Raw genomic sequence first — 23,248 nt, forward strand, 5'->3', positions numbered from 1 at the left:
TACACATTACATGCACGTTCTTGCCTTTGACCACAAAAAATTTGAAGTAGCACTTATATCTCCACCTTGAAAATGCCAACTTTTCAACGGATTGCTCCTGACTCACCATCTCTGCTGCTGCAGCGAATCTCTCTGTGTAGCTGTTGCGTGTGTGTGTGTTTGGCGCTGCTGGTGCTGGCGCATGTGCCGGCATGTGTGTAAAAACACTGGCTCTGATTGGCTACCATTAAACACATGACTCTGCCTTAGCCAATCATAATCGCTTATCTCGTTTTTAACCCACCTCCACACTTGTGGATAACATAGTTTATTAAATAAATGCATAGTAACGCACCACATTTAACTTTCAGTAATGGTAATGGCGTTGTGGCGACGGGAAAAGTAATTAGTAAGATTACCCCGTAACTGAAAAAATAATGTCGTTACCTAACACCGTTCTTTTAAACGTACAGTATGTGATTTTTGGCCACTAGGGGTCACTAATCAAAAAAATAACATTACTTTGATGTACTTTGATGACGTCGGGAAAGATTGTAAGGCTCATGGGAGTTGTTGTTCATTGGAACACGCGCTCTGTTGCTTCCCACATTCCTTACTCATTCTAACTTAGTATTTTGACAATCACATCTTTTCGAAAAGAGAGATATATGAATTATGAGACCCCTATCAAATCAATATTCCATCTAGCTAGTAGTTATATATGTTAAAAAACACGGTCGCCTTTCGTTAATAATTATAATTACGTTATACTATGATATCGAACAAGTTAGTGAACTGCATTTGAAGCTACTTTATCCAGCTAGATATAGAACAAATGTAGATTTACAAGAGAGCTAGTCCGTCTGCGTTTTACACAAGACATCATCGTTTCACAAAATATACGGATAGATAAAGTAAGCTGAATGGATGCATACCTGTTTATCAGAATGCAAGCGAGTTTGGCATCTATCTGTAGTTTCAGCTTGTCACAAAGCTCTCTCTATCTTGGAAATGCAACTCCAATATTTACCCGTGTCTTGTTGCTTCTCTTGTCTCAAAACCATCTCGGGTCATTTATTTCACCCGTACGTTTGCGCTTCACAGAACGTGCAGGCAAAGCATAATCATGATCCATAACTAAGTTATTGATTGAGGTTTAAATACGAATATTAACAATATAAATATAAAATATAATAGTCTCGATCAAGGCTACTACTTTTTCTTCTTCGTCTCGTCTTTGTCTCGTCTTTGTTCTGTTCTTTTCTCCGGATTTCAAAGTTCGTGGAAACTGTTGGGATGATGTAAGTACACAACTAAAAAATATATAAAACATAGATATAGTGATTTCTGCTATTTTTAAACGCTGTTATTCCAAACGCTGTGAGAGAGTCACGTGGTGAAACAAAGCCCATCACAAGCAGCTTTTAAATAATAAGATACATAGAAGGTGCACGGTGTCATTCACACAAGCACTAAACACCATCATGGTGAGACTCATTAAACTGAAATATGCAATAAACATTAATTTAACAACATTTTATGTAACATAAAAACCTAATAAACATAACAGATGTAAGTTAACGTTTTTTCCCTGTAAAGTTTACAGGAAATTACCATTAACCAGTAAACAGGTTTTTTACAGTTCTTTACCGTTAAAATCACAGTAATTTTTTACAGTGTACAAAACTTGCTCTCATCTGAAAAGAGGACTTTGGACCACTGGGGAACAGTCCAGTTCTTCTTCTCCTTAGCCCAGGTAAGACACCTCGGACGTTTTCCGTGGTTCAGCAAATCCCTTGACACGTCTGTGTGTGGTGGATCTTGATGCCTTGACCCCATACTAAGTCCATTCCTTGTGAAGTTCACTCAAATTCTTGAATAAATTTTGCTTGACAATCCTCATAAGACTGTGGTTCTCTCGGTTGGTTATGCATCTTTTTCTTCCACACTTTTTCCTTCCACTCAACTTTCTGTTAACATGACTGGATACAGCACTCTGTGAACAGCCAGCTTCTTTGGTAATGAATGTTTGTGGCTTACCCTCCTTGTGAAGGGTGTCAATGATTGTTTTCTGGGCAACTGTCAGATCAGCAGTCTTCCCCATGATTGTGTAGTCTAGTGAACCAAACTGAGAGACCATTTTGAAGGCTCAGGAAAACTTTTGCAGGTTGATTAGGAATTGATTAGCTGATTGGCATCTCACCATATTATAGTTTGTTGGTTTTTGTTAAACTGAATTTATTTAATACAAGAGTTTCACAATTTATGTTGAATTACTGATATTAATTAACTTTTCCATGACATTCTAATTTATTGAGATACAACTGTATATATCAGTCAAACTGCACCAGAGTTTGTTTAAAAAAGCAGACAGAGAGACCCACATTTTCAGGAAGTCTTGGTCTTTATGTTTGATGAGCAGAGTTCACATTTATTCAAAACAACCACACTTACAATCACAGCAATCACAGCAGGATTTGTTTTAAGAAAAAACAAACCTTCCCTATGTGAACACACAATATATTTGTTTATTTGGTCTGGAGGGCATTGATGGATATTATGCTGCTGACGTTATTGTTAGAGGTGAAGAAATGAATATTTGATGATCTGATTTCAACAGCTGGTGATATGTTTTACAAAACGAATAACCCTGAAACAAAAACTCGCACATCCTTGACTGCACAGCAGGCATGTGTGTGGGTTTGTAACATTAAGAGGAGAACTTGTGCAGGTTTTAATACTGTTTGCTCTTTAGTGGTGGAAAAAATGTATCCCAGATATGTAATGTACACATAATCTTTTAGCCGATCAATGTTTCTTTCTTCGGCAGTCTTTCTTTACCAGTTGTTTTAGATCAGTCACCCGTTTTTTCTTTATTTTTCATGTTTACCACTATCCTTTGTTTCCCCAGTGTTAAGGAAACAGGTAACCAGTATTTAACATATACAGGCATGAATATTTAGTAAATATTATTTCATGCTTATCTAGCTCTAGGAGCACAGACTTTAGCAATAGTTCAAAAAGAAAAATGATGTGTTTTGTTACACAGTGGTTTGTGCCTGAAGCTTTAGCTATGTCAAAGATTGCGTTTTAAAGAATAGATTCCCATCTGAAATGTAGGTTGCATTAAAAACATGATGCATGAATATTTATATAACATAAGATTGTTTTCTATCACAATGTTTGTGATAAGAATATCACTTTATAAAAGGCATGCTTGAAGGTTTCAGTACATGACTTTAAACACACAAGTGTCTGCATGCATAAACATAGACACAAAACTCATAGGATTGTAACATGAATGGCCTGCTGTAAAATGCCATGTTATCTCACTGGAGCGGTTTAGGAGCAGGTGGAATATATAAATCAGACAGCAAATTATTTAGCTTTCAGTCATCCTCTATCTTTGCTGTTATTATCTCAGCTTCTCATCCTTTTTGGTCAGTCTGACTTTTCCACTTCTCAATCTAAAACTCAGAGCTGCCTTGCTGTCTAAATTAACTATTTTCCTGCTGATGGTTTTTGGTGTGCTGAGCTAGCTCAACCATTGATTAAATGGAAGAGAAAACGACACAAGGCAAATTTTAATAGCCAGAATCACTGACCTCTTTTTGGACCTGGGTTTTAGCTCCAGCTATAATGTTTCCACTGAAGCCTAATAGTTTTGTAGCAGGTTGTGTCCATCGAATAAATATAGCTTATTTAATAAAAAAAGAGAAGACTTATTAAAACAATATTTCATCAGACAAGTACATAAACAGGGGGAAAAAATGAAATAAGGATGAAAATGTGTCCCAAAGAACTATGTACGTACTTTCTTATGTTAGGAATTCTACTGCTGCTACTTTAGTTCAAAAGATTCGTTCGAAGACAATTTACTAATTTGGTAATCTCACATTTGAAATAGCAAGGACTGCTTTGAGCCTCTTAAGAAGGTACTGGTAGGTGTTTTCCAAATGACTAATTTATTTAAGTTGAGCTGACATTTACTGCAACTTGGAATTTGTCAGTTGTATTTACTTGAACAGCAATCTAATTTACTTGTTAAAGGGGGGGTGAACCTACAGAGTAGTACTGCATCCTTCATAACTCCAAAAAGTCTTTAGTTTTATTATATTCATAAGAGAAAGATAGTCTGTACCGTTTTTTCCCGGAAAAACACGAGTGGCTGGAGGCGTGACGTGTGGGCGGAGCTAAAGAATCACGAGCGCCAGTAGGCTTTTGTGTTGAGAGCTGGAAGCTGTGACATTACTGTGAGGGAAAAAACATCATCCAAAACAAACCATGGCTAACAGTCAGATTCAGCCATTTATTTATGATCCAGAATCAGATCCAGAGGCTGAAATTTAACAAGAGCAGCATCAGCAACGACTACAGCAGGACGTCTCTATGTAGTATGTATTGAAACTGTATATATTTGCTTAGCGCTTTTGGAAAATGACTAAGTTCCACTTTATGTCGTCTTTTTTTTTTTTTTTTTTTTAGGTGTACATGTGGAAAGTGCAGTTTGATGACAACATCGCATGTTGTTTACTTGATGTGCTTACGCGCCGATAGCTAAGTTAACAACACAGAGATATTTGAAGCAGTTTTACTCACCGCCTGTGGTTCCAACACATGATCGTGACCCTTTTTCGTTGGGACTGCATTATCCTTAAGAAATAAACAATTTGCAAATCCGTCGTCAAACTGGGCCTTGTTTGTAAAACAAGCATCTTCGAAATGCAGGGAACAAACACAAACACTTGCACAACTCCGTTGATGCTCTGTAAAAATAAACTCCATCCACTGGTCCCTTAATGCTGTTTCTCTTTTGGTAATCTGTGCAGGGTTGTCTTGCCCTGGCAACCAAAAACACACTTCTTTTGTGACATTTGGCGACGCTCTCGCTCTGATCAGTGAAGTCTGTTGTGCTCTCAGTGCTCTGCTATACGGGAGCGCGCTCTTCCGGCAGAAGTGCCTCAGGACACATATAAGGAAATTCCGCTCCATCTAACGTCACACAGAGCCATACTCGAAAAAAACTTTCCCAAACTTGTGATAAACCGGAAGGAGTATTTTTGGAACAGAAATACTCCTTCAAACCTACAACTTAATTTTTGAAACTTTGTCCATGTTTAGCATGGGAATCCAACTCTTTAACAGTGTAAAAAACTCAGTATGCATGAAATAGCATTTCACCCCCCCTTTAAAACCATGCAGACCATTAGCCTTAAAAATACCAAGTAGGTGTTACTCCAGTAAATTAAGTGCATAATATCCAGTTAACAATAAAAAGCATGCATGTGCTAACATAACCAACCGAGAGTAATGACGTGTGTTAAATTCAATCATCTTTTCAATCTGCTGTTAAAGGAAGCAGTCTACAATCTTAGTCCCATCCTTGACCTGAGCACATCTCTAATCCTTACCACAATGGCAAATTTTCTAAAAACCTCAAACAAAACAGAAACCCCTTTAACCTTTAACGCAGGCGTCCTGAACGCCCCTAAACTCACACGTGTCAGTGTTTAAGAATAGATTAAATGAAACAGGACAAATTTAATCTGGAGAAAAATGTTTATATTCTCACCAATATTATATTTTTCGTAAAATATAAAGATGTAAAACCTGAAAGACTATTACTTCTCATGCAAGATCATCTTTTTTAATACACTGTAAAAAATGAAACAAGTTATTTACTTAAAGCTCCCATATTGTCAAAGTTGAAATTTCCTGGCTTTTTTTTCACGATAACAGAGGTCTAGGGGCTATTTAACTACCATATAAATTTCAAAACAGTCAGTCCACAGTAAAATGTACACAGCCTGATTAAAGTAGCTGTAATTTTTCACGAACCAAGCACCGCCCACTGTCCCACTCTCCTTTTGTCAAACCCTCAGACAACATTGCATCTGTGCCATTGCTGAGCATTGATCAACAACAGCACTGAAACATGTCGAAAAAGTTAACTTTGACTACGAAATCAGATCGGCTGACCTGTAACGTAACATTCTCACCAAAGGATGGACGATCTGACAGGATTGATACTATGAGGTGGATCATGTCTAATATGCATAGTAAAGACAAACTTATCATGTCTATCTAGCAAGTCATGATGATGTATATACGCTTCAATTTCAGCAGGCAACTAATTTTACAGCTACATTATTGTTCCAGCCAAATTACAACAATGTGTATACAGTTACAAATGATTATATATAGATTGTCAGTCTGTTGTTTTACACACATGCACAGACATTTTTTCATACGCAGATGAGATGCAAGAAACATATGGCAAGAAATCTGTAGACTCGTCCATAACAACAAAAGACAATACTTTATGGAATATTTCCAATTAGTGTGTGCTGCAAACACAAGCATTTTTGACGAATGTTTCTGTCGAGTCTGGAAAGGCAATAAAAGGAGCAGGGGAGCGTTTCCCTAAAAAAAAAAAAAACTTTGTTGGTTGCAATACAATTTCCCAGGTTAGCAGCTATGCTTTTGGGAAACGCATCCCTGCTTGTTTTATCGCCTTTAACCATAGCTGTCATCATTTTTTATGTCTAGCAGTGGCAGCAGATATATGATCAAATTTGTAATTTGAGGCAGTATTACATCAATTCTAGCATCCAACATCACAAGATGATATTTTATGTTTCTAACATAGCCGAATCTGCGCTGGTTTGAGTAGGCCGTCTCCAGTTTTCCCCTTTGTTTCAAGAAGAGTTAGCGCTGTGACATCGGCTGACCTGTGATTGGCCTGGCCGTGCATCACTCAGAAAACAACAGGCCAATCAGAAGAGAGGCTCATGAATATTAATTAGACAGTCTAAAATCGACCTGTTCTTAGCAGATCTCATGAGAAAGGAACTGTTAAAATATAATGGGATGGTTTTTGGTTAGTTCACCGCAAATATATATTCTTAGGTACATCAAAACCTAAAATAAATCTCCGGAAAATTTTACAGTATGGGACCTTTAAAAAAAATATGGTAACAATATTATCATATTTTTGAGTAGTTTTTCCAGGCTTGATTTTTTAATGGAATTTACCTGAATAAATCATGTGAAATCTCCTAAACTAATTAATCTATGACACAATGAATTTAACATAATTAGTGAAATGTGCTCATTTAAGTTGATTTGAGTCTGTGATTTTTTCATGAGTTTGTTTGTACATTTAAAAGACTGCATACAAACAGCTCAAGTAGGAAAATACTTGATAATACTGGAAAATACTGCACTAGCACTAGCAAAGCTACTACACGTTGATCAAGGATTAAAGCCTTAGAGGAGTAGTATCCATCACCATAAGCTCTACTCTTCTGCACAATGGTAATGATTGCACTGTGCAATGGAAACTTCAATGTAACAGAAACTCTTTCAAATGTCAAACATAAATGAACATTTAACATTCCCCTTCACCAAAAACACATAAAATAGCATTTAATTTCAAAATGGAATCTACATATCCAGCCATATGCAAAGCATGCTGGGGAAAAAAATCACTTCTAAAATAAAACTGCAAAATTTAGCTAATTCTCTTAAAATAAACATGTAGCTTTCTTTCCTTATAAAAAAAAAAAAAAAAAAAAAAAAACTTTAATCAATTCCTCAATTCAATCCCCGAAACTGCTTAAGTGCCTTTAAAAAAAAAGAGAAAAAAAAGACATTTCTTGGTTTTATTACTAAAAAGTCCTCAATATTTTCTATTCAACATTGAATCACAGTTTATTTAATTTTTTATTTTTATGAAAATTACAAGATCCAGGATTTATTTTTTACAGTGGTGTGCGTAAGAAATGGCATGTGCACATTTCAAAGCTCATGCTACCAGCAGAAATTCCCCCAGTTGTCAATTATGGGCTGCATTAACAATACCAGAGGACTTTTTTTTGTAGTGCAGGAAGACTATCTGCATTTGTGGTACATTTCTGGTGTTACAAGGAACCACTGTGACAACAAATAATTTAAAGCAATAGGTCACCCGAAAAAAAAACACATAAAATTTGAACTGGTTATCACTGACCTACATAAACACATTTTTTCATATATATATATAAACATTTTAAAATATATATTTTTTGTTTGGAAAGGCATGAGGTTAAGTAATTGGTGATGCTGACTGAGTGAACTGTACATTTTAGGAGTGAATGTGGAGGGGTCCCATAATAAAAAGTTTTCCTTCATGGTCACTTCACATTTCGCCCCCTAGGGGACACTTTGGGGAATGTCATCAGCATGACTGGTGTCTGAAGCTTGTGTGAAAACACTCCAAATCATTGGCCTGCACTACCCATAATGTCATTAGCGGAGTGCCCAGAAGTGTTAGAGGGAACCTGTAATGCACATCAACAGCTTATTTTGTCTTCAGCAGCTGTTTGTTTGTGTACATGTAGGAAACATTCTGCAAATTTTTAATTTAGTGCATGCCTTCATTTGTTTTGTGCATGTGCTAGCTTATTGCACTTATTATGAATAAGCGTGAATGTGTGTTTTACTCATGAGACAGAGAGATACATTTGCGGGGCTACTGAGAGCAAAGGTAAAGCTTCGCCTTTTATTTGAGATTGTAGACAGTTTTTGTATAAGTGTTTTCACCTCTCGAGGGAGTTGAACAGGCTCAATGCAGAGCATTCACGGCAGTTTCTGTTCTCGCCTGATTCTTGAGGGAATTTAGTGAACAGAGTGTGTTTGGCTCTCGGGGGAGCTAAATGAATGCTGCGTGATGCAATCTTGCCTTGTATGCTTGATTTTACTTTGAGGAATGAGAATATAATGCCAACCACCCTTGGTTTGAGGGCTGCCGAGGCAGCTAGGCAGACTGATCATGGGGATTGTAGGCAAGCCATGGAAAAAAACTGATGACAAGTGCTTTCCATTTCAAGAGTTCCTTTCTTTATGTTCTCTCCCGAGGGATAGTAGTCACATTCGCATGAGCATGTCCGGTTTTCGAGGGGATTATAGTAATGCTTGAACTAGGCACGCTTAGCTCTCAAAGGGAGTTAAATGTGTGTTGTTTGATGCGGTCAAAATATTTGGTTCCACCCAGGCTTGACTCTCTCTCTCTCGGGATGAGAGTTGAGCTCTTACACTGATGGATTTGCTTGTGTGTGTGTATGTATATGTATTGATAGATGTTATTTGTTACACTCAAACGTGCTGTGTCTGTCATGTTGGGCTGCCTCCAGTGTATTTTCGGTGGCGCACCTGTAACATCATCAACTCTTTTGACTAGCTGCCTGTGTGGAGCAAGATGTCCCTCACGAGAGCATGTACAGGTTCTTTGGATTGAGCTCCCATACAGTCTCCCTTTCAGGAAATTATTGGTCAAAGATTTACTGGTTGAGGCTGATTTCCTTTAATAAGATTCCCTCTGAATCGAAAGCTTTTCTATATCTAATATATCTGGTAGTAAGGTTGGGCTGCCTCCCCAACTACTAGGGCTTTTAAGTAGTCCCCCTGAGGTTATATTTGAAATGCTAGGCTGCCTCCCCTGATTTCAGGGTATTGTCAATCAGGTGTCACATAATCCTTCAGAAATCATTCTAATTTGCTGCTCAGGAAACATTTCTCATTACTATAAATTTTAGAAACGGTTTTGCTGCTAAATATTTTTTTTGTGTGGAAACAATGATACCACTCCAACATTTGTATAAGATTTAAAAAAAAGAGAGAAAAAAATTATAAATATATTCATCATGCATGAAAGTGACAAAAAGTGAGTGAGCACATTTAAAATGATTTCTGTTTAGTAATCATCATTTAGCCAAAACCATCACAATTAAAACAACCAAAGACTTAAACTACTTCAGTCTGTATGCATTGAATTTATTTAATACACAAGCTTAACAATTTGAGTTGAATTACTGAACTTTTCCACAACATTCAAATTTATTGAGATTCAGCTGTACAATCACCATTAGTGGGCATGTAGCGATGAACCTGAGCCGATTGAACACTGATAAAAACATGTGACGCTTAAAATCGTTTGAGATGTTAAACGAATCACGATACATTTGGGGTTAGGACTTTATATGAATGTATCTCTGAGGGGACTGTCTTTAGAAAAAAAAAAGATGATATCTTTTCATCTCACCCCTGTATAATGCATAATAAAGTAGTGTTTATAAGCACTGTGATGGTTAGTTTACAGGGGTAGCAAGGACGCTGTATTGCTGCTCTACTGTATTAATTTGTGCGGATGTTTTATGCAGTATAATTTCACAAGACTAAAGTCAGATCATTCTGTTTTTTGTTAATTATTTTAAATGATACAAAACTGCTTGTGCTGCATGTATTCAGCATCTTCGTATGGATTGTGATTCAAATGCAGTGGCTTGTTTTGAATGAAAAGAGCATAGGCAAAACTTTAGTTTGTTATATGAAGATATTTATTTTGTATTATGTATTTATTTGATTTGGGGTTTGTTTTAAAATTTCATTTTTTATTTTTTATTTGACATATTTCAATTTCACAGAGAAATGTGCAGTGTCACATTTTCACATAAAAATAAATCTTTATGGTTCATGAGTCCTGAAGAACAGAAAATTTGGAGCTGAGACACAGGACACAAACTTTGTGACTAAACAGCAGAACAATAAAGAAGATGCCAAAGAAAGTTTGTGTGTCTCTTTATGTGTGCTGGAAAGGTCTTAAGTTGAAAAAGCTAAAAGGGATTTTTGTTGTACCAAAAGCCTTGAAGTGACAAATATGAAATGACAGTTTCATTGTTCATTGAAGACCTCTAACAAAGCTTATTTTTCAGAGATACATATTCACGTACAACCTTTTGGACTTGGCCTTCACTGGTGCACTACAGACAATATCCAGTGACGAATCTACAGTGGCCCCAAAAACTCACTGGACACTTAAGTCACACTAATGTCTGAATGGCACCGCAAAATATCAAACCACATGGAACCTACAAACAGATGTGACTGGAAATTATATAACTTCACTTTTTTAGACATTTTTAAGTTTTTAGTTTAATGAGCTGGTCTTGAGTGTACGGTTGCACCCTCTTTACTCTGTACTTTATTCGGTTGCATCATTTGGACAAGCTCTCCTAAAAGTAACGTAGTCGCATAATTTGGCATTTATCCCCAATGATCCAGTAGCAGCCTTGAAATAAGCCAGAAGTTGTGTTGAAAAGCTTTATCCTTGGTCTTATTTTGGCTCATGTGACTAACAGTAAAAATGTTAACCCTGTACACGATCCACTATTTGAAAACCACAAACTACTTTAGTCAAACTTATTTAACAAATGTAAAGTTTCCAAAGAGCTTTTGGGGTCAACACAAAAAACTGTCCAGTTTCAGCTTACCTCAATGTTGAAGTTTTTGTCCTCTTTGTCTTCTCTCTCTCAGGCATCGTATCTCTGATATCCTTGGTGGTTCTTTCTTACGACCGCTACAGCACATTGACGGTGTACCATAACCGTGGTCCAGACTATCGCAAACCTCTTCTGGCAGTAGGGGGTTCGTGGCTTTACTCTTTGATCTGGACCGTGCCCCCTCTTCTGGGCTGGAGTAGTTATGGCCTGGAGGGTGCAGGAACCAGCTGCTCTGTATCATGGACCGAGCGTACCGCCCAGTCTCGTGCCTACATCATCTGTCTGTTTCTGTTCTGCTTGGTCATACCAGTGCTCATCATGGTCTACTGCTATGGGAGATTGCTGTACGCAGTCAAACAGGTAAACTGCGGTTCTGTGTTGTGCATATAAAAAAACCTATATATATATATTCCTCCTCTTTTTTTTTTAAAGGAGGAAACCAATCCAATGACATCTGAGGCTTAATACTTATATATATATATATATATATATATATATAGATTTTTCAGTTAGTGTGTTTCATCTTTTCATCTAAAATATGGCATGCAGTTACTTCAAACAATGATATAAACATCATTCAGTGTAAACTGTGATAGTCATAATTAATAATCACAATTACAATTTCTAGGGAATAAATCAACAATTATGATTTTTGTCATAATCATGCAGCCCTGGCTTGGGATTCAAAACTCCTTTTGAATCCGTTACTGAATTTGCAAGTGCTCTGACAGGATCTCAAGATGTTTGAAGATGCTGCCAGTTCTGTGGACGTGCACTGACTCATCTAAACTCAGAAAGCTGAAGTGGTAATTCAGAGGAAGTAGACTGTTTAATTGGTTGCAGAAAATTGGGTAACAGACATTGATAATTGTTTGTTTAAACCCATTTTAGTAATCATGCGCAGGAGAAGAAACTAGCTAAAAATGTTATGTTATGTTGTTTAATCTCAAACAGTGAAGATGTTTGCATTTTTAGCAGATGTAGTAGCTGCAGGAGGACTATCACATATTTGGACCTTGTCAGATGCCAGCTCTTGAAGTTTTTTGTATTGGGATATATTCTCTGTCCTGAAAGCAATAAAGGAGAACTGAAAGGGGCTTTGAAGGAAGAAATAAGCTATATGTTGTCATGGTTATATATATATATATATATACACACAAAGAGAAAACATAATTCTTTCAGCATGTTCTGTGGTGTCTGGTTCCTTGTGCAACCTGTTAAGAGTGCATGTCTGGTTCTTTGTGCCTGTTTGTGCATCAAGATCTCATTGTTTATGGCAGTATGATTGGATTTGGATACTGTATTATCTGGGCGTCCCAGTCACTGGAGTGTAATTGATTTCAGTTGGCTGCTGTGAGGAGGATAACATCCATATTTCATTCTGGCTCGAGAGGGACAAATTTATCCATCCAAGCCAATGTGACAGATCCCCATACACTATATTCAGTTAATCATGTTGAATTTCTGATGCAATATTAATCAGACATTTTCCTATACACTCACATCTGTGACTTGCTGGGTGAAAATATGAAGCTTATATATGCTGCTTCATGTATAATGTGAAGGGGGCATGCAATAAATTGAGTACTATGAGACATTCAGACATTCATGATCCCATCTACTCACATGCAAAGAAACATACATCTGCAAATAAATGTCATTTCTGTAGGGGGAGGGTGTGTGCTTGTTACAGATAAAAGGGACAAGAAGATCAATTTACTTTCTGTAAATGACAATTATTTACTGTAATTAGAGAGCCAGTTTTATTAGTTATATTTACATAGAGCCTAGTAATTTGTTAAAAATTCAACTCATAGCCCAGTTAGAATGAAAAGGCTTAACAAATGCTGTCTAACTGAGTTTGATCCAGATTAAAATGTAGCAAGTCTTACTTATTCTTATTTATGAATTTTTATGTGTTAGTAAGTTTTAGATCTAAAAGCGTAAATTTCAATATTTCCTTTCTCTTTGGAGTGTTATAAGCTGCTTGTGCATAGATAAAATCCCTAAAGTTGCAAAGACTAAAGTCTCAAACTCTTCATAAAAGTTAAGACTCATCCACACCCTCCTAAAACGCCTCATTTAAACACGCCCCCACGTCTACATCACTGTGTGGGAAGATTTGCATAACACCGCCCAAAAGTTCACCCAAAGAAAGAAGGCAAAACTTTTATTCTCGCTGTAGAATTGTTGCTGCTGCCGCCGCCATGTCGCAGAGATGCTGTGTGGTTCGTTGGCCTTCCAACGAAGAATACGCGAATAGAAATCAGTGGTTAAGTTGTATTTACAACATTGTTCCAGAACAGTTGCATGTTCCTTGTCTCGTCGCGCTGGGAGATGGCATCACTGTATGGTAAGGGGCGTAGCATTTCCATCACATGCTTGAGGTATTCAGCCAATCACAATGCACCGGATAGCTGGCCAATCAGCATACACTTCATTTTTCAGAATGATGAGCTTTGTAAAAATCTATTTAATATGAAACTACTTTAATATTTTTGTGGAAACTGTGATGCATTTACTTTTTCAAGATTCCTTGATGGAAAGAAAGTTCAGTAGAACATAATAGATATACTCTGTAAACCTGCATATAGACAGTTTCGACGGCAACAACATAAACAAACGTTACTGAGCATGCACGGTTTTGTGGCCTTGACTTAACTTCTGGTAGACTTCCGCAAATAATCAATTACAACAACAGCGAACTCCCTCTAGAGTAGATTTCTAATAATAAAATATCTGTCGCTTATCATGAGTTTGTTACTTGTAACGAAGTGTGTGTTACAGATCCTTGAATTCTTGCCTGGCAGCCAAGCCTCTCTTCGCACAACGGTTATCCATTCTTGCCGTCTCGTCTGGTCTTAGGAAACCGAAACATTTTTAGTTTTGACAAGGCGTTTGTTCCAGATGACAAGTTGCATCCCACAGCACAACAAGCTGAGCCCAACTTCAGTCTAATCATCACCTTAACTTTAACTGCGTTTGTAGTCTGCACCATATTACTAGTGAGACCACTGATCCATATATAATGACTATATAATATTATATAATTATAATATAATTACAATAATATATTATAATTCTAATGGTTATATACAGTGAGTCGATAAACAAACACAGACCGGAAGTTAACTTAGGGCCAGAGGCGTGACCATGGCAATGCGCGTGCATTCGATGAAACCGTCTATACCCTGAAACTATATATATGTTTATTTACCTGCATGTCATGTGTCCTAGTTCCACAATTACACAAAGCAAGTGTAATTACAGTTGACAGTCCTAGGAGTTCTATAGGTGTGTGAGTGTCTGCGAGTGTAAACAAGACAGGTAATAACAATGAGAGGAGGAGGAGAGCAGTTAGCCTAGATTCATTGATGACTGAGCTCTGAGATAATTACAGACTGTCACTTTGTCCTCTCTGAAAGGCATTAATCAACTGATTATTATAAAATGTCATTCAAAAATACTCCTATATATGAACCAGGACCAGGTCTCATTTCATGAAGGGTCCTCATGAACTAAAAGTGTCAAAGACAAATAAACACGTACCTTCGCATCCACACAGTTCAAAAAGGACAATCACATGCCTTCATAAACGTAAGGTTATAGTTTCTTATCATTACGGATGGATGAAAACACAATGATCATACTGTCTGGCAACTCAAATCAAATAATAATGTTATAGCTCACACATTTTTTTCCCATGCTGTGCAACCTCAAAAAAAAAAAAAAAAAAATCATTGGTAAAGCATATGTTAATAGCTACTAAATTGTCTTTTTTTGTCAGTTCATCTGTGAACATTATTCCAGATAAACTGTTTATCTTTAGAATTTTTGTCTTATATCACAGGGCTCTCAAATGCTTGGTTGTTGAACATTCTAAACTGTGAAATTGTGGCTTTTTGTAGGCCATCATCCTGAAGTCAATAGCCTTTTTAAACAAGTTATTGCTTAAACACCATTTTTAAAATGGACATATTTCTCTTGATACCTCACATGCAGTAATCATCCCCGTGTCTCTGTCTCAGGTAGGGAAGATACGCAAGACAGCAGCGCGGAAACGGGAATACCATGTTTTGTTCATGGTTATCACCACGGTGGTGTGTTACCTTCTGTGCTGGATGCCGTACGGGGTCGTGGCCATGATGGCTACATTTGGGCGGCCAGGAATCATCTCACCGGTGGCCAGCGTGGTGCCCTCTCTCCTCGCCAAGAGCAGCACGGTCATCAACCCACTCATTTACATCCTGATGAACAAACAGGTAAGGGCACAAACTAATTCCGATCCATTTCATATGCTTACTAAGGTTGATGTGCATGTATAACATTTTCTCCTATAATTATGACCAAGCTCATCATTTTCAAACTTCTTTAAATCTGGAGTATTTTTTATATTCAATTAACGACGTAATTAATAATCGTTCTGATTTTTTTTAGTTTCAAAAACTGTTCTTTTATCCAAAACAACAGTTATTGAGATGGGAAAGGAAATGCAATGTCAGTTTACATCTAAATGTTTATTTGATGATATTTACTACAATAATGACAGCAAATTATGCTCAATATACAAGCAACTTTAATAAACCAAGCCCCAATACTCACCCTAAATATGTAAATGTAGTTAATACTACTAAGTATTTGTGTAATCACACTCAAAGTGTAAACAATATTAATAGTTTATTAATAAAACACTGCAATTGGGGAGGCATCCTAGTTGAGAACATCTCCGGTTACGAATGTAACCATGGTTCCCTGAGTAGGTAACGAGACACTGCATCCTCTAGGGGGCGCTATGGGGAACACATCATTGTGACCAGTCTCTGAAGCATACATTGAAAAACACCAACGAGTTGGCGGGCGACAGCCTCTGACGTCACTTTCAGCGCGACTATAAACAGGCACAGGGAGAACACGTTATTCACTTCTTCATCTGAAGCTTGCATCCGAAGCATGGCAGGGAGCTAAAGGATCATGGAATCATGGTGAACACTAAGTACCAACTCTACCTTTCCATGGGAGTTTCCCCTGGGATGTTTAGATGGCTGTCTGTGACAATACCACTTATGGCCAAAGGCTTAAGCTATATACCCAACTTAAAGGGATACTCCACCGTGTTTTCATATTAAACTATGTTTTTCCCTTACCTAAGACGAGTTGATACATACCTCGCTCGTCTCAGTGCGTGCACTCGATCGCTTTGGCGCGCGGTGAGCACTTAGCTTAGCCCATTCATTCAATATGGGCCAAGCAGAGAAGCTACCAAACACCTCCACATTTTCCCTATTTAAATACAGTCTTGGCGTAGTAATATCTTCACTCGTGAAAAATCCTCTCACCGGCCCCCGCTCCCTCTAGTGAAGATATTACTGCGCCATGACGAAGTGCTTACAAGCACTTGCCATGGTATTCCACCTCACAATATAGTTATCCATTTTACACGCTTAGAAAAGCACAACGTTTTGTTTTGGGTTACCGTCCTAGGTCGAGTTACACTACGCGAGTAACTATTTAAATAGGGAAAACGTGGAGGTGTTTGGTAGCTTCTCTGCTTGGCCCATATTGAATGAATGGGCTACGCTAAGTGCTTTCAAAGTGTCACTGCGCGCCAAAGCGATCGAGTGCATGCACTGAGACGAGAGAGGTATGTATCAACTCGTCTTAGGTAAGGGAAAAATATAGTTTAATATGAAAACACGGTGGAGTATCCCTTTAATCATTAGGGCTTCGGCCCGGGGTAAGAGCTGAAGGCTTGGAATCAGGAAAGATTCCTTTAAAGGGATACAGCCTAGAACCTAGCTTAAGCTTGCTGAAAGAGCGGTCTCAACAGTTCTCTAGTAGCAACAACCTGTTTAGAAAGGTATCTGGGGATACATAGGTGGAGTGGTGCCCAAGATGATTGGGGCTTTTACCAACTCAAGAAAGGGTACGAAGCAACCGCGAGAAGCCTTCACCATATAGGATTTTAGAAAGAACGCAGAATACTAGCATGCAAACTTACCACAGTGTGTATTTAAGAAAGTGTGCAAAGACTTCACGTGCACACTTACCATAGCATGGATTTTCAAGTACTGTTCTTGAAGGAGGGGCTCTCGTGGCACCCTGATAGAGCAGCTCATAGATGGAATAGTGCATCTCAAAACAGCATGATTGAGAGTCATCAACTCGATCTGTGGAAATAATGCTGGAGCGCTCTGGGAAAAAAACAGAGAACTCAGTCTCATATAAGAGGAGAACTCCGAATTCAGAGTACCGCCCTCATAGGTGACCCTTTTTGGAAAAGGGGAGGGCTGCTAAACTACCACGAGAATCGCCCAAATAGCCCCTCATGTTGAGGGAAGCGATGCTTGAAGTGTATAAAAGGCTTAGATAGCAAGGAGGGAGATTAAGAGGATGTCCCCCCCGCAGAAAGAAAGCTATTTATACAGGGGGCATCCTCTCACAGCCATTTTCGCCCAACTCTTTATGCCGAAACCGATGGATGCGAGAAGAAAAAGGCCTAGTTAATTTTTTCCGTTCTCTGTATGGAGATCAGGGAGAAATGGAAGGCTCACCTGAGCTGGAGGGCTATGGTCAGGAAGATAAGGATCAACAAGGCGATATAACATCATCCTCCCGAGGCTCTCTCTCGTCCATTACGAGTGCGAAAGGGAAAGTCCCTCTCTAAACCATTCAGACAGATCCACCTGTATTCTCATGAGCTCATTCTCCTCCGAGCCTCAGCAGCGGTGGGTCCTGAACCACGGAAAGCAGATGGCTGCCTTTTTCCCCTCGGAAAAAGAGACGAAAGAGAGTGGAGCTTTTTCATTTAAAAAAAAAAATCTCACTCACAATACACGGAGATTGCCTCCTCAAAGACATTGCGTGCGTGCTCTTTACCCAAACAAATGATGCAAAGATTGTGTGTCATCGGCTGTCAAATAACACCGATGCATGCTTCAAACAGAACAGTCAGTGAAGATGAAGAAGAGAATGATGTGCCTGTTTCTAGTCGCCGGTAGTGACGTCAGAGGCTGTCGCTAGCAAACTCGTTGGTGTTTTTTTTATTGTATGCTTCAGACACGGGTCACGACGAGGCATTCCCCATCGCGCCCCTTAGAGGACGCAGTTTGAAGTTCCCTTGAAAGGGAACCACTGGTTTAGCTGATAACCAAACTATGAAAAATATATATAAATATAATTCTCTGGTATCTTACAGATACATGTCTAAAATATTATTATTATTATTATACATTTTAATCAAACAACAACAACAACAAAAAAGAGACAAGAATTTGGCAGGTTAAGGGTTACTGGATCAAGTAAAGGTGAAGGTTTTATTATACAAACAATGGTCAAAAGACTATTTTAACATGTAGTGGTTTGAAAAATTGATTCAATGACAAATGTATATTAGCATATGGAGAAATAAACATTTTAAAGCATCCCAATTCTTTTGAAAGGGAACTGGCCTGCAATAGACAATCGCAAATATTTACAATCTAAAGATAAATACTTTTTCACAGACATAACATTAGCAGGGGAAAAACAGATAAAAGGATGTGTGGTGCAGAATTTACATACAGGTAAGCAAGGGAAAAATAACTGACATTTAAAGAAAATTTGTTAAATGTATATACAGTAATGAGAAAATGTAAGGTATAGAAGGGAAAGGAAAACACTTTCAAAAGATGTGGCAAGGAATATTGGCACAGATACACAAATTGACTACCATACCAAACATTATCTCACTCTCTCTCTCTCTCTCACACACACACGGGAAAAAAACACATTTGGCACAGTCCTCTGAATTGTACCATGCACATCCACCACACAGCATTGGAGTTCGCCAATGAAATCACCTCGGTTTCCTCTTTTCAAAGGTCATATACTCAAAACAGACCTAAACCTAGAGACTCCGCTGACATTTCCCATTATAGGCTCAATCAGGAGCGTCAAACCTGTTCCCTGAGAGTCATAGCCCTAAGTTTAGCTCCAACTCTACAATCTAATCAAGTTCTTTAAGATCATTTAAACTAAAGATTGGGGTGTTGGAGCAGGTTGGAGCTAAGCTCGGCAGGACTGTGGCGATCCAGGAGCTGAGTTTGACACCCTGGGCTAAATCCTAACGTTTCTAGAACTGTAAAGTTAACACCATGAATACTAACAAGCACTGTAATGTACATCCCCCGCCCCCAATCCCTGAAAGTAGTCATATCACCCAACACATTAATACATATATATTGTTTTTTTACAGTGAACACTTGAAATAATACTCTTTAAACAGCCATGTCTCCAGTCACCATGTCTCGTCAGTGAGAAACAGGGACAAGCGTTTATGCTGCTAAAACACCTCGTGTTAAAGGCTTAGGAAAAGACATTCACAGAGGAAGGACACACAACTCCGTCTCTGATCGTAGAGCGTGAAAAAGACTAAAGAGAAAGTAGCAGACAGGTTTAGTCCCTCCATAGTTTCACATGACATTTGGCCATCACAATGACAAACAATTGCCAGGCAAAGCCATGGCCTGAAGGTTGGCATACATTGCCGTTCAATTTTTATTTTATTTTTCTTTAGAAACTAATACTTATTATAAGCAAGGATGCATTCAGTTGATCAAGTCACAGTAAAAACATGAATAAAGTCACAAAAGATTTCCATTTCAAATAAATGCCATTCTTTGGAACATTCTATTCAAAGAATCCCATCATGGTTTCTGCGAAAAATATTCAGCAGCACAGCGGTTTTAAATACTGATAAGAAATGTTTATTCGAACCCCAAATCAGCACGTTAGAATGATTTCTGAAGGATCATGTGACACTGATGTTTGGGCAACAATGCTAAAATTCAGTTGTGCAAATGAAGGGGGAAAATATTACATTTTAAAATATAATAAAATCGAAAAACACTTATTTTAATTTGGGATAATGTTTCACAATATCACAGCGTTACTGTATTTCTGAGCAAATAAATGCAGCCCTGGTGACCATAGGAGGAAATTATTTTTAAAAACAAAAAAAGGGGAATGACCCCTAACGTTCCAATGGTATGCAAGTTTATATGCTCTCCAACTGTCATTTAATTTCCATTACCCTGTTGATTAAAAAACACTATTTAATAATCAAACTGTCACGGACTGGAGGCAAGTGCACTGGACTGCACTGGTCACACATGCCAGACAACCACGGCCAGCCCAACAATGAGTCATACTGAGAAGAGTTTACATCCAAATCTAATTTTGTATTCCACTGTAAAAAACAACAACAACAATATTCTTCGGTTTTCTACATCTACAATCCCCCAACATGAGGAAATAGGACAGAGTAAAGGTCGAATATTAGCTTGACAAATCTCTGCTTATCATTGTACTAGAAGGAAGATGAAATCTTTCATGGTGAGAGCCGCAGCTTCAGAGTATCATGAGCTCCTGAGTGAAATCTATTACTAGTTTTACTTCTACAATATACAACAGCGATTAAAACAGACGTTATCTCTCCTCACCAGATATACAGAAAAATCATCCTGCGAAAGTGTTCATCTTAATTCAGACGGCACACATTGAAACAATGCACGCAGCTAAATAACAAACCTTCAAGTTTTACCTCCTGTAGAAAACTCAAACCACTAAGTGAATCGCTTTAAACGAACAACTCTACGTTTAAGAGAAGATGACGCAAAGATTCACTGGTAATTCATTCGCTTTTAAAGACTCCAGCTGGAGTCAAGAAACCTCTTGATTTTACGGACAACAAGACATTAAAACCCTGGTTTATATTTAATAAATAATATATCACCACTGTACTTGTGATATTGCCAACAGCCTTAAAGTCCCGAATAAGATTTACAGTGCTGCATGAGTCCATAGTACACACAATTAAAATCCTATTTTTTCAGTAAACTACCTGTCTTGACAAGTTTTTCAAGGTATAAAATTACTAGAAGAGAATTAAATAAACAACATTCAGTAACAGGTGCATGTAAGCACTCTGCTTTTGAAGGATCATCTACACAGAGTAGGAAAAAAAACTATTGATTCATTTGCCACTAGTTCACCGAGACATTCTGGAAGAGGCTGATGAGTGTGGCATAATGTATCACAGCAGAAAATGACACCTAAAAAATAAATAAAATATAAATCACAACATTATGGTTTTATAAGCTTTAAATCTGTCAGTATGCAGAAAAAAAAAATCTTTAGACAGATTAATAAAGCTCATTTTAAGACCGAGTATGAATCTAGTCTTTGTGCTAAAATGTATTTATGTGATTGCTTTCCCCCCCCGACAGTGTAACTTTCAGTGTCTATGACTGCTTATACTTTAAACCCTGTGAAAAACAGAGTTCTGTTAAAAATTATAAAATAAAAAACAGTTTTTGATGGCTTTTACCACCACAAACATCCACAAACCTAAAAAGCTTTTCTTATGACGTATCTATTGCTGTTGTGACCATCTTTAAGCTTAGGCTCAGGAAATGCATTTCTGAGTGAACTACAGCAGAAGGTTGTGTCCCGCAGAGCACCATCTATAGTCCGTTCTGAACCGCCTCGGTGCGCTCCTGCATCAGTCTGCAGATCACTTCTGCTTCACAAAGACTGTTACTGCATCCTTCTGTTCAGGGCTCGCAGTGGACGTTCTTGAATCCGGGGAGCGTGACTCTGCCTTTCCGTTTGAGATCGTCCTCGGAGCCGACGTTCATTCGCTGGATGAGCTTTTTCTCATAGAGCAGGGGATGGTATGCACCCAGAGTGCAGGCGGCGTCGTAGTAACGCTCGTGATAGTGGCACAGGTCCGTCTGTCGCAGCGAAGGAATGTACTCGTACACGTGAACCTCTTCACACAAGGACATCATCAGCAGGATGCCTGAAACACACACAAAAGATGACATGAACAAGGCAGCCCACACACAGTGACAGAAGAGTACATCAGATTAGGGTTCAGGGGAGAAGAAAAAAAGTTTCAATAAAGTAGTATTTCAATAAATAAGTTATATACTCGAAATTGAATTAAATATTTGTTAAATATTAATTAATATCGATTATAATCCTAATATGTACACCATATTTTCTAGAATATAAATTGCATTTTTTAATCATCTGGACCATGCTGTGTAATGCCAAAGCAAAGTAATGCAATCAACGTCATGCAAATGTAGATTTTATAGCGCATTTCCTACATGCTGTAGTTTCATCTTTGCTATAAATATTTTTTTTAGGCTTGGAATTGATAATAAATGTTTATAATGAAGGATACTATACATTTGTTTGGTTTATAGGCCACTTATATATTTCTGTCCTGTTCGGTTCTAAATCCTGTTCACTTTAAAGGATTTATCGCAGAGGGATGAGGAAAAAAAAAGGCCACTATTTGGTCCAAAAAAAAAAAAAAAAAATTGTTAGTGCAATAAATAAATTAACAAGTTTGCATCAATTGTTTTGAGTTATGACAACTTCTAATCAAATGATGTTCAACCATCAAACTACAATGAGTTAGAATAACTTAATTTATAACAAACACATTTGTAAGTTGATCCAACTAATGGATTTGTGAGCATGGAAACAATTTATGAGTTATATATATATATATATATATATATATATATATATATATGTGTGTGTGTGTGTGTGTGTGTGTATATTTTGATGTGCACAAATGAATCAGTTAAATGGGCTCCTTAAATCACTTGGATCTTTGGTGTCCTTCTGGAGTCTCCAAGAGTCCTTTTTTAAGACCTCTTAATTTATCTTAAAATAAGATGTCAGAAAATACAGTTGTGTAAGAATCACCCTTCAAGCTTCTTACTGTAAGGGATATAGCAAATGATCACAAAAATTATCAAACAAAAAAAAAAAACTAAATGGTACATGTTTAATTTCGTGATAATAAGGGTGTGATTAATCCAATTAAAAATGTTAATCTATTGACAACCTTAATTTAGAATTAAAATAATTTAAGTGTGCAATTCCATTAATGG

At 37.7% G+C, this 23,248-nt stretch overlaps 2 protein-coding genes across 7 annotated transcripts in view; one reads left to right on the forward strand and one right to left on the reverse strand.

The window, feature by feature from the left end:
* The window catches only part of LOC128019439 (opsin-3-like), a 30,758-nt gene that overhangs the window by 5,251 nt on the left and 2,259 nt on the right, over positions 1 to 23,248 (forward strand). Inside the window, exons 2-3 of the mRNA XM_052605428.1 lie at positions 11,332 to 11,657; positions 15,326 to 15,559. Coding sequence (XP_052461388.1) covers positions 11,332 to 11,657; positions 15,326 to 15,559 — 560 coding nt within the window. The remainder of the gene's footprint in view (positions 1 to 11,331; positions 11,658 to 15,325; positions 15,560 to 23,248) is intronic.
* LOC128019426 (beta-galactoside alpha-2,6-sialyltransferase 2-like) overlaps positions 18,577 to 23,248 on the reverse strand; it is a 62,569-nt gene continuing 57,897 nt past the window's right edge. For all 6 annotated transcript variants that reach the window (XM_052605404.1, XM_052605406.1, XM_052605408.1 and 3 more), the window contains one exon: positions 18,577 to 22,137. In XM_052605404.1, the coding sequence (XP_052461364.1) occupies positions 21,890 to 22,137 (248 nt within the window). In that variant the 3' untranslated portion in view covers positions 18,577 to 21,889. The remainder of the gene's footprint in view (positions 22,138 to 23,248) is intronic.

Source organism: Carassius gibelio, chromosome A9 (genome assembly GCF_023724105.1).
Source record: "Carassius gibelio isolate Cgi1373 ecotype wild population from Czech Republic chromosome A9, carGib1.2-hapl.c, whole genome shotgun sequence".
NCBI lineage: Eukaryota > Metazoa > Chordata > Actinopteri > Cypriniformes > Cyprinidae > Carassius > Carassius gibelio.